This window comes from Delphinapterus leucas, chromosome 7 (assembly GCF_059928025.1).
Source record: "Delphinapterus leucas isolate spDelLeu-1000000601 "Yukka" chromosome 7, BTC_Dleu_Yukka2, whole genome shotgun sequence".
Taxonomy (NCBI): Eukaryota; Metazoa; Chordata; class Mammalia; order Artiodactyla; family Monodontidae; genus Delphinapterus; species Delphinapterus leucas.
The window spans coordinates 50,164,248-50,179,043 of NC_143135.1; the positions used below are offsets into that span (position 1 = coordinate 50,164,248).

The 14,796-nt window shown below is 53.7% G+C and overlaps 1 protein-coding gene across 15 annotated transcripts in view; it reads right to left on the reverse strand.

The window, feature by feature from the left end:
* The window catches only part of PDE2A (phosphodiesterase 2A), a 118,923-nt gene that overhangs the window by 12,203 nt on the left and 91,924 nt on the right, over window positions 1-14,796 (reverse strand). For 13 of the 15 annotated variants that reach the window (XM_030760533.2, XM_089915283.1, XM_089915284.1 and 10 more), the window contains 9 exons: window positions 14,484-14,606; window positions 14,070-14,157; window positions 13,792-13,839; window positions 12,674-12,748; window positions 12,405-12,504; window positions 12,035-12,147; window positions 11,607-11,645; window positions 11,365-11,471; window positions 9,598-11,019 (listed from right to left, as the gene is read on the reverse strand). In XM_030760533.2, coding sequence (XP_030616393.1) covers window positions 10,809-11,019; window positions 11,365-11,471; window positions 11,607-11,645; window positions 12,035-12,147; window positions 12,405-12,504; window positions 12,674-12,748; window positions 13,792-13,839; window positions 14,070-14,157; window positions 14,484-14,606 — 904 coding nt within the window. In that variant the 3' untranslated portion in view covers window positions 9,598-10,808. Of the gene's footprint in view, window positions 1-9,597; window positions 11,020-11,364; window positions 11,472-11,606; window positions 11,646-12,034; window positions 12,148-12,404; window positions 12,505-12,673; window positions 12,749-13,791; window positions 13,840-14,069; window positions 14,158-14,483; window positions 14,607-14,796 lie in introns of those variants that run through there. The other 2 variants (XM_089915280.1, XM_089915279.1) reach the window with 2 other exon arrangements.

Consider the following 14,796-nt stretch of genomic DNA (forward strand, 5'->3'; position numbering starts at 1 on the left):
GCCTAAGGTCATACAACTAGAAAGCTGTAGAGCCAGGCCTCAAAGCCAAGTCTGTCTAATACCATAATGACCATCTTAATCTCTCTACCCCACCTCCTCGCAGAATTGTGCACCAAATGTTAATTCCCTTCCCTTTAATCTCCAGCACCTGGCACAGGGCCCAGCATATAGCAAGCACATTTTTTTTTGATTGATTGATTGATTTTTGGTTAAGTTGGGTCTTTGTTGCTGTGTGCAGGCTTTCTCTAGTTGCAGCGAGCAGGGGCTACTCTACGTTGCAGTGCACAGGCTTCGCATTGCGGTGGCTTCTCTTGATGCAGAGCACAGGCTCTAGGCGCGTGGGCTTCAGTAGTTGTAGCACGCGGGCTTCAGTAGCTGTGGCTCATGCGCTGTAGAGCGCAGGCTCAGTAGTTGTGGCGCATGGGCTTTTTTGCTCCACAGCATGTAGGATCTTCCCGGACCAGGGCTCAAACCCGTGTCTCCTGCATTGGCAGGCGGATTCTGAACCACTGCGCCACCAGGGAAGCCCAGCAATTGCTCATTAAATAACTTTTGAATGAGTAGATGGTAACAGCTGACATCCCTCAACCATCGGGTTTAACAAAGGACTTTTGCCTGAATTTAGGATTTTCTCCTTCAAATCTGATCCTCTTTCAGGGATCCTTCTCCCAGCAAATGGCACCACCATCTATCTCTTTGCACAGCCAGAAAAGTAGGGTAACCATCAACCCATCTCTCTCCCTCCCACACATCATATCCAACCATCACCAAGGCTGTCTCTCAAATCTGTGCATTTCTTTCCATCTTCCGTGACCGTGACCCGTGTTACTATCACATTCTCACCTGAACCACTGCAAGAGCTCCCTCACTGTTCTGTCCACAGCACTGAAGCCATCCTAAGGGCTCTTACCTGTGCTGCAGCCAGAGTGGGTGTCTCCATTTCTGACCAGGTAGCGTGCCTACTGAAAACCCTTCATGTTAATTCCTTTGGGGATAAAGCCCAAACTCTCTAACACAGCCTGGCCTCTGCCTGCCTCCTGCGCCTCTTCTTACACACAATCCCCTCCCCCTCTCATACTCTCCCAGCCACACCCTCCACTGACCTTGCTGAAGTCCCTTCTTCTTCTTGTGCTTCCTCCAGCCATGGGGCCTCTCCACACAAGCTGTTCCCTCCCCTCTTTTCCTAGTTAACTCTTACCACCTGATGTCTTAGCCCGGCCTCCCTCCTTTTGTTAAGACTCCGCTGACCACCATGACCAGGTCAAATCCCCTTGTCAAAGGCTCTTGTAGCAACATCTACTTTTCCTTAATGGCCCAGCTGGCATTGTTACAGTTCTACATTTGCTTGTGAGTTTGTTACGTTACCTACTCGGGTCCTTGGACTCTTTAATCAATAGAAATTGATAAGAATCCAGATGAGGAATTCAAGCAAGGCTTTACTGGGACTCGTGCTGAGGCACAAGGGAATGAAAGCAAGTAACAGGTGCCCTTGCTCGCTCCCGAGGAGGGAGGGCTGGTCCCTTACATGGGGTGAGGGTAGCGGCAGATTAGTGGGTCAGGCCAGAGGGGTGGCTTAGGTGGTCTGCCCACCCCCTTGGTGGTGCTGTGTGCAGGGATCATGCGCAGCCCCGAGCTTTTGCTCCTGGCACCTCCCAACTGGCAGTTGGTTTGTGGCCTTTTTGTAGCCTGTTGGTTCTAATTGCCTCAACTACGCATGTGTGTTGTTACTTCTAGTCTTTGTTTTCTTTGTATTCTGTTGCTTGAAGAGACGTTTATCCAGGTGCAAGCACTGCAGTAAAGGGTCCCAGGCCCCAGCCTATCCCAGTTTGATTGTTTATCCCTCTACAAGCTTGTTGGCCTGTTTCGTTGATCTCTCTGCAGCCTTTCCAATGCCCAGCCAGGGACGGCACATAGTATGTTTTCAACAAATGTGTGTTTAATTAATTAACTAGTTGAATAATGAATAAATTAATGTTTCACCCAGGTTACTGTGAGCTCCCTCGGGGCAGGGGCCTGCCTTAAATTTCTGCACCAACACCAGGTGCACAGCACATGACTGGGCCTGGGGAAGTGTGTACTGACCACTCTGAGTGATGGTGGCCACGTGGTTGATGGGGATGGGAGTGTTTGTCAGAAACAACCTGGAAGGGAGTGAGGCAAGCAGGACAGGAAAGGGGAAGGAACTGAGGACAGATGTGGTCTAAGGGGACCCTAGCCTCAGCCTGGTGGGGAAGGAGGTTCTGGAGCATAAATCATGGATTGTATTGCAGAGCTGTCCCATTTTGAGGCAAGACGGCTAGGCTTTTGTGTGTATGTCCCAGATGGTCTTCAGTGATTAGGTGTCCTGCCAGCTGGCCCCAAGACACCAAAGCTTGAAAATGATGATCAGTTATTTCCCCTCCTCCCTCCAATCCATCTGTGCCCTGTGAGCTGAAGTACCCTGCCCCCTGCCTCACCCACTGTGTTGTTTCCTTGGGCTGCTGTAACAAAATACCGCAAACTGGGAGGCTTCGAACAAAAGAAATGTATTCTCTCAGGGCTCTGGAGGATAGAAGTCTGAAATCACAGGGTTGGCAGGACCGTGCTCTCTCTGAAGGCTCTAGGGGAGGATCTTCCTTGACCCTCTCCTAGCTTCTGTGGTTGCTGGCAATCCTTGGCGTTGCTTGGCTATGGCCGCATCACTCCAATCTCTGCCTCTGTTTTCACGTGGCCATTTTCCTGTGTGTCTCTATGTCCAAATTTCCTTCTTCTCATAAGGACCTCAACTTAACGACATCTGCAAAGACCCTATCTCCAAATAAGGTCATATTCACAGGTACCGAGGGATGGGATGGGACTTGAATATATCTTTTTAAAAAATATTTATTTATTTTTCTTTCTTTCTTTGGCTGCATTGGGTCTTAGTTGCGGCACGCGGGATCTCTGTTGAGGCACGTGGGATCTTTCTTTGTGGCAGCCGGGCTTCTCTCTAGTTGTGGCATACAGGCTCCAGAGTGCGTGGTCTCTGTAGTTTGCAGCACGCAGGCTTAGTTGCTCTGCAGCATGTGGGATCTTAGTTCCCCGATCAGGGATTGATGGGATCTTAGTTCCCCGATCAGGGATTGAACCTGTGTCCCCTGCATTGGAAGGCAGATTCTTTACCACTGGACCACCAGGGAAGTCCAGGGCCTTTAATATATCGTTTGGGGGACACAATTCAATACACTAACCCAGAATGCCACAGTTACCTCTTTCAAACTCTTGAACCTGCCCTTTCTGTATCTGAGACTGAAGCTTTCTTCCTGGGACCACTCCCCTGACCCCTCAGCTTTTGCCAAAAATGAAGTAATGCTCCTCATTCCCAGAAATGCACCCTGATAGAGCCCTGCAATTCCACAGCTGGCAGCTTTGACAGTGGCCAAAGGCTCTCCTGCCTTTTCTCATTTAATCCTCACAACAGCCTCAAGAAGATTTACCATTCTTCCCATTTTATAGACGAGGAAATTGAGACTCAGGGAAGGTAAGTGCCTCACACACAGTCTCACAGCAGGGAACTGGCAGAGCAGAGACTTGATCCAGGTCTTCCTGATGGCAGACACCACATCCTTCACCACCGCACTCTACCGCCTAGCTTCTTCCCTTAGTGGTACATCTGCCAGCCGCCAAGAGGGTCCAGGTAAACCCATCCAGCAACTTAGAAGAGTGTCATGAGAAAACTGCTAAGAGATAAGAAAGAACACAGAATTGGGGGCCTGGGTTTGGTTGTTAAGAGGACCTAGGGATAAGGAGTCACAGGTCACATGAAGAGATGAAAACAAGATGTAGTTTGGGGTGACATTTCTTTAGGGAGGAATTTTCCATTGGTGATAGTTTTAAATTCATTTGATGATTGATATAATATAAATTCAGTTATTTTTCTCTGTCCTACTTTTATAGGCCTACTCCTGGTGAATATCCTGAAGCCTGCCGGTGTTCTGGAAGCCAGTTTGTTGTTTTTGTTTGTTTGTTTTTGCGGTACGCGGGCCTCTCACTGTTGTGGCCTCTCCCGTTGCGGAGCACAGGCTCTGGACGCGCAGGCTCAGCGGCCATGGCTCACGGGCCCAGCCGCTCCGCGGCAGGGGATCTTCCCGGACCGGGGCAGAAACCCGTGTCCCCTGCCTCGGCAGGCAGACTCTCAACCACTGCGCCACCAGGGAAGCCCAGGGAGCTCACATTTTATTGGGGAAGATGGACAATCACAACTAATGAGATCAGTGCTTCAAGAGAACTGTCAGTTGAGGTTCTTGGCTGTCTACACCACAATCCATACAGGTTTAAGCAGAAGGAGAAGAGAATCAGGCTCACTGCTACACAGTTAAAGGTCAGGGCCAAAGCAGTCAGCCAAAACACCCATCCACACCAGGGGAATTTTCTAGTGGAAATATCACCACCCTGCCACCTGTTGCTTGGCACCTATGTGAGGTGATGGCTGTTAAAAACTCCTCCACGGATGCCCCAGAACACCCAGACACCCCCATCACAGATGCTTTCCAGGTGATCTTATCTATCTGCATGCAGACATCAGTGCCCATCATTTCCTTCCACTTCCATGTCTTATCAGGAACACCTTGTGAATTACCTGGTGGTCCAGTGGTTAGGACCCTGTGCTTTCACTGCCGAGGGCCCAGGATCAATCCATGCTCAGGGAACTAAGATCCCACAAGCCACACAGAGTGGCCAAAAAAAAAAGAGAACGGAACATCTTCTATGTGGAACCCAGGTTACAGGTGAAACCCACGTGGAATGTGGGAAATGTTACTTTCGTTTTCCAGCTTCTATAACACAGGAAAGCAATCCAGAAGGGACTGGGCAACTGGATGTTTGTATCTGAAATTCAGAAAAGATATACAGACCAGTGAGCTGGGACAGATCACAGAGGGTTCCCCCAGGTGCAAAGATTGGTGAGAATGGTGACTCAGACCAGGTACAAGGGTGCTTCCACTTTGGTTCACCACTGAAACAGCAAATGAGCTGATAGAGATAGAGCTAGAAGTGTGACGGTTGCTCCCTGATGCCCTCCTGCCTCCACATACAGGTGCACTTGAAGCCTAATGGTCAAAGGAAAGAGTAAGAAACCTGCCAGGGCAGGGGAACCTGTCTGCCCGTTGGCCCTTCTTTATTCTGTTGGGCTAGAACTCAGCACTCAGGGATCTACTTACTATCATGAAGGGAATTCCCTTCGATGGTAAATCCAGACTTCTATTCTGATATGTAGAAGTTCTAAACAATTAAATACTGAACTGTTCTGCATTAAAATGTGTTGACTGAGAGGTAAAATTTAGAGAGACAGAGAGAAAGTACTTTTTCTCTCTTATCAGCCACCCAACAAAGTGGAAAGTCTTGATTCCAGGTAGGGATGTCTTGTCAGGGACAGATCCTCAGTTATAGATCAGGAGCTAAAGAGAGAGACCACCACTGGTGACCCTTCTCTCCTAAGGAGAGGTGTGAATTTGAACCCCAAGGATGAGAACCTAGTGGTTGATTACAAATATTTTCCCCACCTCTGCATCATTTCTTTCTTGTTATCCCAGGATTTCAGTAAAATTTTGTAGGATGTTCTTAGCATGCATTGAATTATGAGAAATGACTTATCTACACTTGATGAAGATTGAATTGAGAAGAGGGAAAATCATCACAGATTCAAGACACATTATGATTCTAAAGCAGGCTAAATACAAAGAAAACCATATCTAAGCATATAGCAATAAAACTGCTGAAAACCACAAAGATAAAATCTTCAAAGCAGCCAGAGAAAGAGATGCATTACTTTTGAAGTCACAATAATAAGACTGATAGCTGACTTCTCATCAGAAACAATGAAAGTCAAAAAGAGAATAGAATGTTATCTTCAAAGTGCTACAAGAAAATCCTTCCCTAGCCTAGAATTCGATAGCTGCAAAAACATCCTTCAAGAATAAAGGAAAAACAAAGACATTTTCAAACTAACAAAAACCAGGGTGATTCAGCAGCAGCAGACCTGCTATAAAAGGAATACTGAAAGAGTGTTCATAGATAAAAAGGAATGGTCCTAGACGGAAGCTAGAAGATATGCATCAACAGCAGGAGTAAAGGTATTCATACAATGAAATACACAAAATACATACATACACAAGAATAGTCATATGGTCATTGTTTCTAGTGGCTAAAACATTAATACCCAAATGTCTGTCAACATTCCTACATGGTATACTATACTGCAATGAAAGTTATAAAATAGACTTACACTCCCATCAAAGATGGAGTAATAAAGACCAAATTTACCCTCCTACCTGAAATAGCAACAACAAAATGACAAAAGGTAGGAAATAAAGGTTTTCAAGGCATTGGTTATCAGGCAATGTTTGGGGTCTTAAGAGGCAGAGAACACATGTAAACCCTACCATTGCCCACACTGCCTGGAGAGAGTTTCCAGGCCACCATGCAGGCAGGATGAACCAGATGAAGCCTGGAAAGCCCCCTGGGTTGAGGAGATGGAGCTGTGAGTCTGAAGAGGCTAGATGGCTAGAGTTTACAGGGCAGAGTGCCAGAGATGAAAGAGCTGCAGAGAGAGAGAATTCTGGAGATTTTCAGAGGGTCTCCCTCATTGTTCAGCTGAGTTTTGATCAATGCATGCATTGGAGTCCTGACTCTGCCACTTTCTGTCAATCAACACACCTGTTTTGAGCACCTACTATGTGCCAAACACTGAGGAGGGATGTGGGAAACCAGAGCTGAGGCAGACCTGTTCCCGCCCTTATCAGGCTCCCAGTCTAACTGAGGAGAGAAACCACATGCACCCAGCAGGCACACACCGCCCGAGGAGTCTAAGCTGAGAGCCAGAGGAATGGTTCAGGGCAGGTGTGAAGAGAAAAGAGGGTCCGCTGTTCTAACCCACACCATCCCCTCCCTGACCCTGATCCCAGCACTGGACGGATGTGGGGACATAGTGATGTGGGAGACATAGACCAGCTCCCCAGGTCTAGCCTGCAGTGTGAGTTCTAGGTGGGACCCTGCCCTCCTGAATCTCCTTCCTCTATCTCGGAGAAAGAGCCCTTGGAGAGGAGTCAGGCTCACACCAACCTTGGCCGATTACTTAAACTCCTGAACCTCAAGCTTCTTGGCTACAGAATGAGACTAATAGTATCTACGCCACAGAATCGTGAGGTTTCTGCCCTGCAAACCAGTTCATCTGTACCGGTTTGCAGGGCAGAAATAGAGACACAGATGTAAAGAACAAACGTATGGACACCAAGGGGGGAGAAAGTGGCGCGGGGGTGGGTGGGGGTGGTGGTGGGATGAATTGGGAGATTGGGATTGACATGTATACACTAATATGTATAAAAAGGATGACTAATAAGAACCTGCTGTATAAAAAAATTAATTAAATTAAAAAAAATAAAAGAATCGTGAGGTTTCATGTAAAATGAAACCATTAAGTTGGGAGGGCAGGGCAGCCACTAGGAGCCCTGGGGCTAAGCCTTGGGTTCTCTAACCTGGTGAGGGCTGCCCGTGGCTCTGCAGATGCATGGCCCTCCTCCCATCTGTCCTCCCACACCCTCCTCCCACCCCCTCCCCTGGCAGCCCCAAACAGCTGCCCCGCCCATCTTCCCAGGGAGCTCACCTCCTGCTAGAGGCTCCACCCAACACCCAGTTGCCGGTGAAAGTGGTGCTGAAAAGCTGCCCGGGGCTGCTCACGAGCCGGTTCGTTTCCCAGCTCATTTTCCAGGGCACTTGCCAGTCCGCCCTCTGCCCTCGCCCCCATCCAATTGGTCCAATGCGTCTTGAATTCCTCCTCCCTCGCCTCGCCCAGGGCATGGAGCATCGCCCTAGAATGATCCCTGCCCAACCTCTCCCGCCCAGTCCTTGCTCTGTCCTCCTGCTGGAGCTTCTAAAATGCTTGTCTGAGCCACTCCCCACTGAAAACCTTTCCCTGGCTCCCCGCTGCCCACAAAATCAAGCCGAACTCCACAGCCTGGCATTCATGGCCCTCCCTGATCTGGCCTTGGCTCCCCCTCCAAGTCTCCATTCCCTGTGTGCCAGCCACTCCACTCCCCTTCTCCGTGCATTTGTAGGAGCAGGTCCTTCTCCCAGGGGTGCCCAACCCCCTTTGCCCGCAGGAAAATGCCTGCTCATCTTCCAAACCTTGCTGTTCTTCTCAGGCCCCTGCCTGGGACCATAGGTATCATGGCCTGTGTCTCCCCCACCGGGCTGTTAGACCCTCCAGACCAGGGACAAGGATGAATTTAGCTCTGGGCCTCAGCGTAGGGTCCCGAGTGCATGAGGAAATATTTGTGAGTTGTTTAATTTGGTGGCAAGGAGGGAGGGCCTCGAATGGGATTAAATGTCCTCAAGGGAGTGCTGGGCTGCAGACAGCAGATGCAAGGCAGGGGAAGTAAGGCCCAGGGGTGGGTACCCAGGATGTGCTTCCACTTTGTCCAAAGGCTTGTGGAAGAGGACACACACACACACACATTCGGGGTTGGGGGTCACAGGTAGAGGAGCACCTATGTCAGCCCGCACCGACGCTGGCTTCAGCTGGGCACCATTAGAATAGTCCTCCCGTGTCAGCTTTGGGCCAGGAACTGATTCATCCCCACCTGGGGGCCCACTGGTCAGCCTGGGTCCTGTGCTGTGAGAGGGCAGACAGACTGCGGGAGCCCAAAGGAGGGGCTGGGCAGGGGAGGGGCCTGGACCCCATGGCCCCAAGGGGAGTCTAGAGCCCTGGGACCATTCAGCCCAGAGGAGCAGATTCCAAAGCATGACAGACTGTGGGGCAGAAGAAGCAGACAGGCTCTGTGGTCCCAAAGGCACAGCTGGCACCCTGGGGCCATTGTGGGTGGTCTCAAGATGATCCTGTCTCTCTCCTCCCAGCCCTCCTTCTCCTAGGAAAGGAGAACCCAGTGCTCAGTCCCTTAACGTGCCAACCTTTACTGATCTGGGAGAGATGAACAGGGATAGAAGATGGGAGGGGTATAGGCAAGTGGGGAGTGGGGTATGGAGACTGTGCCAGTCAGAGCCTCCTCATGGTCCCCAATCTGGGACCTGCCCCTCTCTGTCTGTGCAGAAGCAAACACTCTCACAGCCAGGAGAGCAGGGAACCCACCCCGCAGCCATAACCCAGGGCTGTATCTGAGGTAGAGTCAGACTCAAGGTTACCCCTCTGGCTGGATTTACAGGGACACAGACAGGCATCCCCGTGGCTCGGAGGGGGTTCAGAGGCCCAGGCCTCGGCTGTATGGGCACTCATGACTAAGGAAGGCCAGCAGACAGAGGGTCTAGGAGAAGTACCAGGTCACCTCCTCTAGGCAGCCTCCTTGATTGCTTCAGCCCCTCAATTCTCCCTTTCCAGTCCACAATCGCTGCCCCATGCTCAGGCCTCTGTATCTGCCATCCACACCTAAGTCCCTACTATCTGTCACAGGACTGGTCCGGGGATACCCCAGCAGGTCTAGGACTCCCCCAGAAGAGGGGCTAGGCAGCAGAGGTGGGGCCTCCAGTAGCCTGAGAGTTCTAAAAGGCATTTGCCTCCCCCAGGGCTGTTTCCCCACCCCCGCCTCCAACCCCACATACAAAGTCTGCAAACAGCCCTGTGGGGGAGGGTTGGTAGAAAGAAATAGATTTATTCTCATGTACAAAGCGGTCAGCCCACAGGACCATATTCAACAGTTGCACAGAGTCCTAGAAAAACGCATCTCTCTAAAGGCAGCTCAGAATAGGTAAGGCAGGTGGCCCCCTCCCCCCAGCCCACAACACTGTACTGAACAGAACAGAGAAAGGAGGAACCTGCGGCTGGGATGACCCCAGAGGCCCAGCCCTATTGGGTCTCCCTAGCCCCGGGGCACAGGTGGATATGGCCTTGAAGAGGAGACAAGCCCTACCAGGGCTGAGGCCAGGTTCCCCTCTGGCTGCAGGAATGCAGGAGGGGCTCGGGCTAAGGGGGTGCACTCAGGGGGCCACTGAGGGACTCAGTGTTGGCTCTCTGCCCCAGGGGTCCAGGGACACTCCATGGCCTCTCCTGGGACTCCACAGAGCTATGGGGACTTTGATCTAAAAGGGGTCTTAGAGAATGGATTGTCTCACCCTCCTGTTTCATCCAGATAGGGGAAGGGACTTGCCCAGGGACAGCCAGGATGAAGCACTGCTGACCCATGATGGGCCTGCCTCCCAGCCCAGGCATCCTTCCTGCCCACTGTTCTTATCCTGCTTTCTTCCTGAGCCCCTCTCCCAGAGCACTGAGCTGCCCCCCTGGCAGCTTCCTTATGGGACCCCTTCATCTCCTCAGGTCCCAGTCTCCACTATAAGTACAGTGGCAGTCCTCAGGGCCACCTGTGGCCCCATCGCTATTTCTAGTCCCCCAGCCAAGCTGATGACTGTCTCTAAGACCCACACTCTGCCCACTCAGATGTCTCACCTTCTTGCGTGAGGATCCTGGGGGGCAGGGGGTGTCCTCAGAGGAAAAGGGCACAGATCTGGTGGGGCAGAAATGGGGCCCAAGAGAAACCATCCAGGCTGCCTCGGAAGAGTGGCCTGAGGGGGGGCACTTGCCAAGGTGTGGTCAGAGGTGCAGAGCAGGGCGCACTGTTCATTGTCATCCCTGTGCTCTCAGAGGACAAATAAAGTCCTGGTGAGGCTGGAAGTCTTCCATTATACAGACGAGAAAGCTGAGGCCGTGGAAGGTCGGCCTTGCCCGGGGTCACATGGGAAGTCCTGGTCTAGAATCCAGGACCCGTGGCTCTGGTCCCAGGGCATGTGGCCAGGCCAGTGGAGAGTTGTGGGAGGAGGCCTGGGTGAAGAGGAGTCCCAGGAGGGACTCACTCAGCATCGAGGCTGCAACAGCCATTGATGGGGGCCCCAGCACCATCCAGGTCAGGCACCTCGTACTCCTCGTCCAGGAAGTCCAGCGAGTTGTTGCTTGGGAGGCCGCGGATGGTGAACTTGTGCGACACTTTGGTCCAGTGCTCACGATTAGAGGCCACACGTTCATACAGCTCTGCTGCTTTGGGGAACAGGTCCTGCAGCAGCCTGGGGATGTGAGGGCGCAGGGTAAGAGGTCAGAAATTAGACTGTGAGCAGCAAGAAAGATTAGGGCTGGACCACAGGTAAAACTTCCACAAGAGTATGAGGCATAGGATGGGAAGCACAAGGAGAACATGGCGGTCTCTTTCCATAAGGGACCAAGGATGAAGTGAAGGGCCCATTTAGGGGCAAAGCAGGAGAGGTTGTGCCCAGAGGCAGGGAGTGGATGAGCTGGAGCAGAGCCAGGCCAGCCCACCACTTGTGTCTGCTGTGACAGCCACAGCCAGCCCCATCCCACCCACCCTGCTGTCCCTGGCTGGGGTCCCTAGCAGGCCCCACGAGATCGCTCACTTGTAGATGGGCATTGCGATGTGCTCCATGAAGCTGATCTGCAGCTCGGGGATGTAGGCCTTCTCACGGTCCATCATCTCCATTGGCCTGTTGCCCATGGCCTTCTCCTGCAGGCATCAAGTCGTCAGGCCTGGCCCTCTCCTTCCTCCATAAGCACCCGGATCAGGCTAACCCAGCCCTCCCGGGGCCCAGGCTAGGAACCCTCCCCCAACCTGGACACCCTGCGGTCACTCCCTACATACCAAGTCTCCTTGGGAAAAGAACTCTTTGTAGATCAGCTCCTGAAAGGTCAACACTCTCATTACCTCCTGTGAGTGGGATCCATCCACCCACGCTCCTCCACAGCCCATTCCCAAGGGGGCAAACTGAGGCACTGTGACCTCAGGACCTGCCCTCACCATCTCCGGCCTGGCAGGGGGATGGGCCCCAGATGGGAAGGAGTGGCTGGGTTCTGGCCCACCTTCCACCAGCCACTGATTTGCTATGAGTGACCCCCCCAGTGAGTCCATGCCCCTCCCTGAATCTCCCCACCTGTCGTCCTGAGGGGGTCCAGGTTCCTGTCTCCCCCACAGGCTGAGCTCAGCACAGGGAGGGTGTTCAGGCTGCGGGAGCCACACAGAGCCAGGCAGGGAGTACAGCCTGCGCCTTCCCAGGCTGGGGCAGCACTTACGGCAATCTTCCTCGTTGTCTTCCAGCCCTTGGTCTGGTCAGAGAGGTCACAGGAGGTCATAAGGAGGCAGAGAAGGAGGCTGTGATGCTGCTTGTTGGTTCGGTCATAGCCCACTGTTGGGGAGAGAACGGGGTCAAGGAGAGGGACCCAGCATCCTGGTACCCTCTCTCGGAGGGCAAGGCCCCAGGGCCCACCCCAAAGTGGTCCAGGGAATTCAGCACCCTGGATGGGAGCCAGGGATGTAGGGCTGGGTCTGCCTGCTGGGTTGATGCCAGAAGGGGTGGATCTAAACCCCTGGGGATGCTCTCCAGGCGAATCCCCCTCTTGGTGGTCCCTCCCCATCCCTGAGGCCTGGGCTAAAGGCAGGCACCTTCGGCCATCTTTTGGAGATCCTTGAAGATGCGGAGGTGGTGGGCCAGGTCTGTGGCCAAGATGATGTCCCGCATCAGGTCCAGCATGCGCTGATAGTCCTGGGCCAGGGCCAGGGGTGGGGGAGGGTGTCAAGGCCTCTGACCAGACACCCCACCCTTGCCCCCAGACCTCAGGAACCTCCACCCCTCGGCTTCACTCCTTCTCCCGTCTCAGGCCAGCTCCCAGCTCCCATTTCCTCACCCCCAGCCCCACCCCCGGCCTCATCACCTTCCGGGAGAAGTGGTCAAAGATGTTGCAACCGTGGGTGTTGAGGATAGCGATGGCCTGAGCGAAGTGGTGCCTCTGGGGGGAGAGGAGTGATGGGGGTCCAGCTGGGGTGGGGGGCTTCCCTCCTCACTGACCCCAAGAGTGGGAGCAGGCCCGGCCCAGCCCCAGCCCCCAAGGTGAGCTGAGCAGGCAGAACTGGGGAGTCGGGGGTGCGGGGCCCGTTCCCTTTCTGGGCTCTGTTTCAACCCTCTCTGTGACCCTGGGCAAGTCCCTGGCCACCTCTGAGCCTTGGATTCCTCAGCTGTCACATGGAAGGACACAACAAGGTAAGCTCTGAGGGCCTCTCAAGCTGGAACGATTCTGAAATGATCCCTCGGAGTCCTGGACACTAATTCACGCAGCCAGCATTTGTGTGCTGACAAGGAAGGGCGGTGACGAGGCGAGGGCAAGGACCCTGTCTCCTGATGCTGAAGGGCTGTCACTCAGAGGAGGGGCAGGTAAGCCCAGGGCATGGAGGGCAGAAGCAGGGCTGCCACCATGCCTCCCAAGAGGAAGCGAGCCCCTCGTCTCTAGGGGTGTGCAAGCGGTAGCAGCTCTGGAGGGGGCCTGCGGGGGCCGCGTGGGGCAAGGCGAGCTTGCAAGTCTGACTCCCACTCTGTGCCAAGCCCTCTGCCAGGTGCAGGGAACTCAGAGATGTCCCCGATTCTGTCCCTGCCCCCAGGAGCTCCCATCGGGGGCGTGCAGACCCACCCACATCAGTCTAGGGCAAAGCTGAGTATGATGGCAGGGAAGCCTGTGCCCGGCTGGGCGGGGAGGGGGTTTCACAGGGTGTCCCCAGACATGCAGAGAGAAACATGCTAAATGCAAGTCCTCCCTCGGCAAACCTGGGCTCAGGCGGAACCTGCTGCCTGATTCGTACCCCCAGCCGCACCTGCACCCCTAGGGCCAAGCCCATCGGGGAACAAGAGCCAGGCGTGCCCTGGGGGTGGCTGCAGCTCTCATAGCCTGTCTGAGGAGGAGGGCTTGGGAGGGGGACGAGCTGGGCCACAGTCTAACTTAGTAAGTCACTGGCTTTAAGGGGACAGTGGAAACGGGGATATTGGGCAGAACGGTGGTACCTCCATGACAGAACCTTCTGAGCTGTAGAGCGCGGCCAGCACAGATTTCTGGAAAAGCCCGAGAAAAGTCCATCACTCCTCACATCCAGAGGCAAGTGCTGCCGTATTAGGCTCAGAACTGCCTGCTCCTCCCGCCACCTCCCAACGCCTGCAAGAGCCTCCTCCCATCTCTAAACCGGCTCCTGGCCTCACCAACTCCCGCCTCTCCCCAGGCTGGAGCGCAGAGACTCCCAGACACCTCGGAAAGGGTGCCCACTGTGACGAGGGCAGGGTCTCACCGAGGCCACCTGGAAGGAGTTGTTTGTGCCTCTGTGGTCCAGGTCGTGACACATGCAGGAAATAAACAAGGCAAAGATCTCCATGTCCCTGGTTGGGAGGAGACACAGGACAAGGAGGTCAGCCACTGCTGCCTCCCCACACTTCCAAAGGAGGGCCAGCTGGACGAGACGTCCAGGATAAGGGGAATAGCTCAGTGGTTGAGTATTTGACTGCAGATGTCCAGGAACCGCCTGGACAGGAGCTCAGGACACCTGGGTCCCCTTCTTGGAAAGGGGCCTTGTACCTTTCTAACTGGGCTGTTAAGAGGGTCCCGTGAGGCAGTGTATGTAAAGCCTGCCACACAGGAGGTGCCACCCTGTCCCAGGGAAGGGGACCCCACCAGCTACCAGATGGGGGGAAGTGCAGTCACTCACTCGAGGTAGTTGGCGAGCTCCAGGTTCTTGTAGAGCAGGTAGCAGAAGTGGGAGACAGAAAAGGCGTGCATCCAGTTGTGGTAGGGTGGATCCCGGTAGCCCTTCTTCACCATCAAACAGAACCTGGGGGAGGGGAGAGGGCAGCACAGGGGCCTCAGGCTCTCCTCCTCCAGGAAACCCTCCAGGCTCTGCCCTGCCCCATTCCTTTCCTATCCTGTGGTCCCAGTGTCTGTGAACTGCTTCTCACTCACAGGTCCCCCCCACCCTCACAAGAGTGGGCCTCCCCTAGGCATCCTCAGACAGTCCTTCCCAG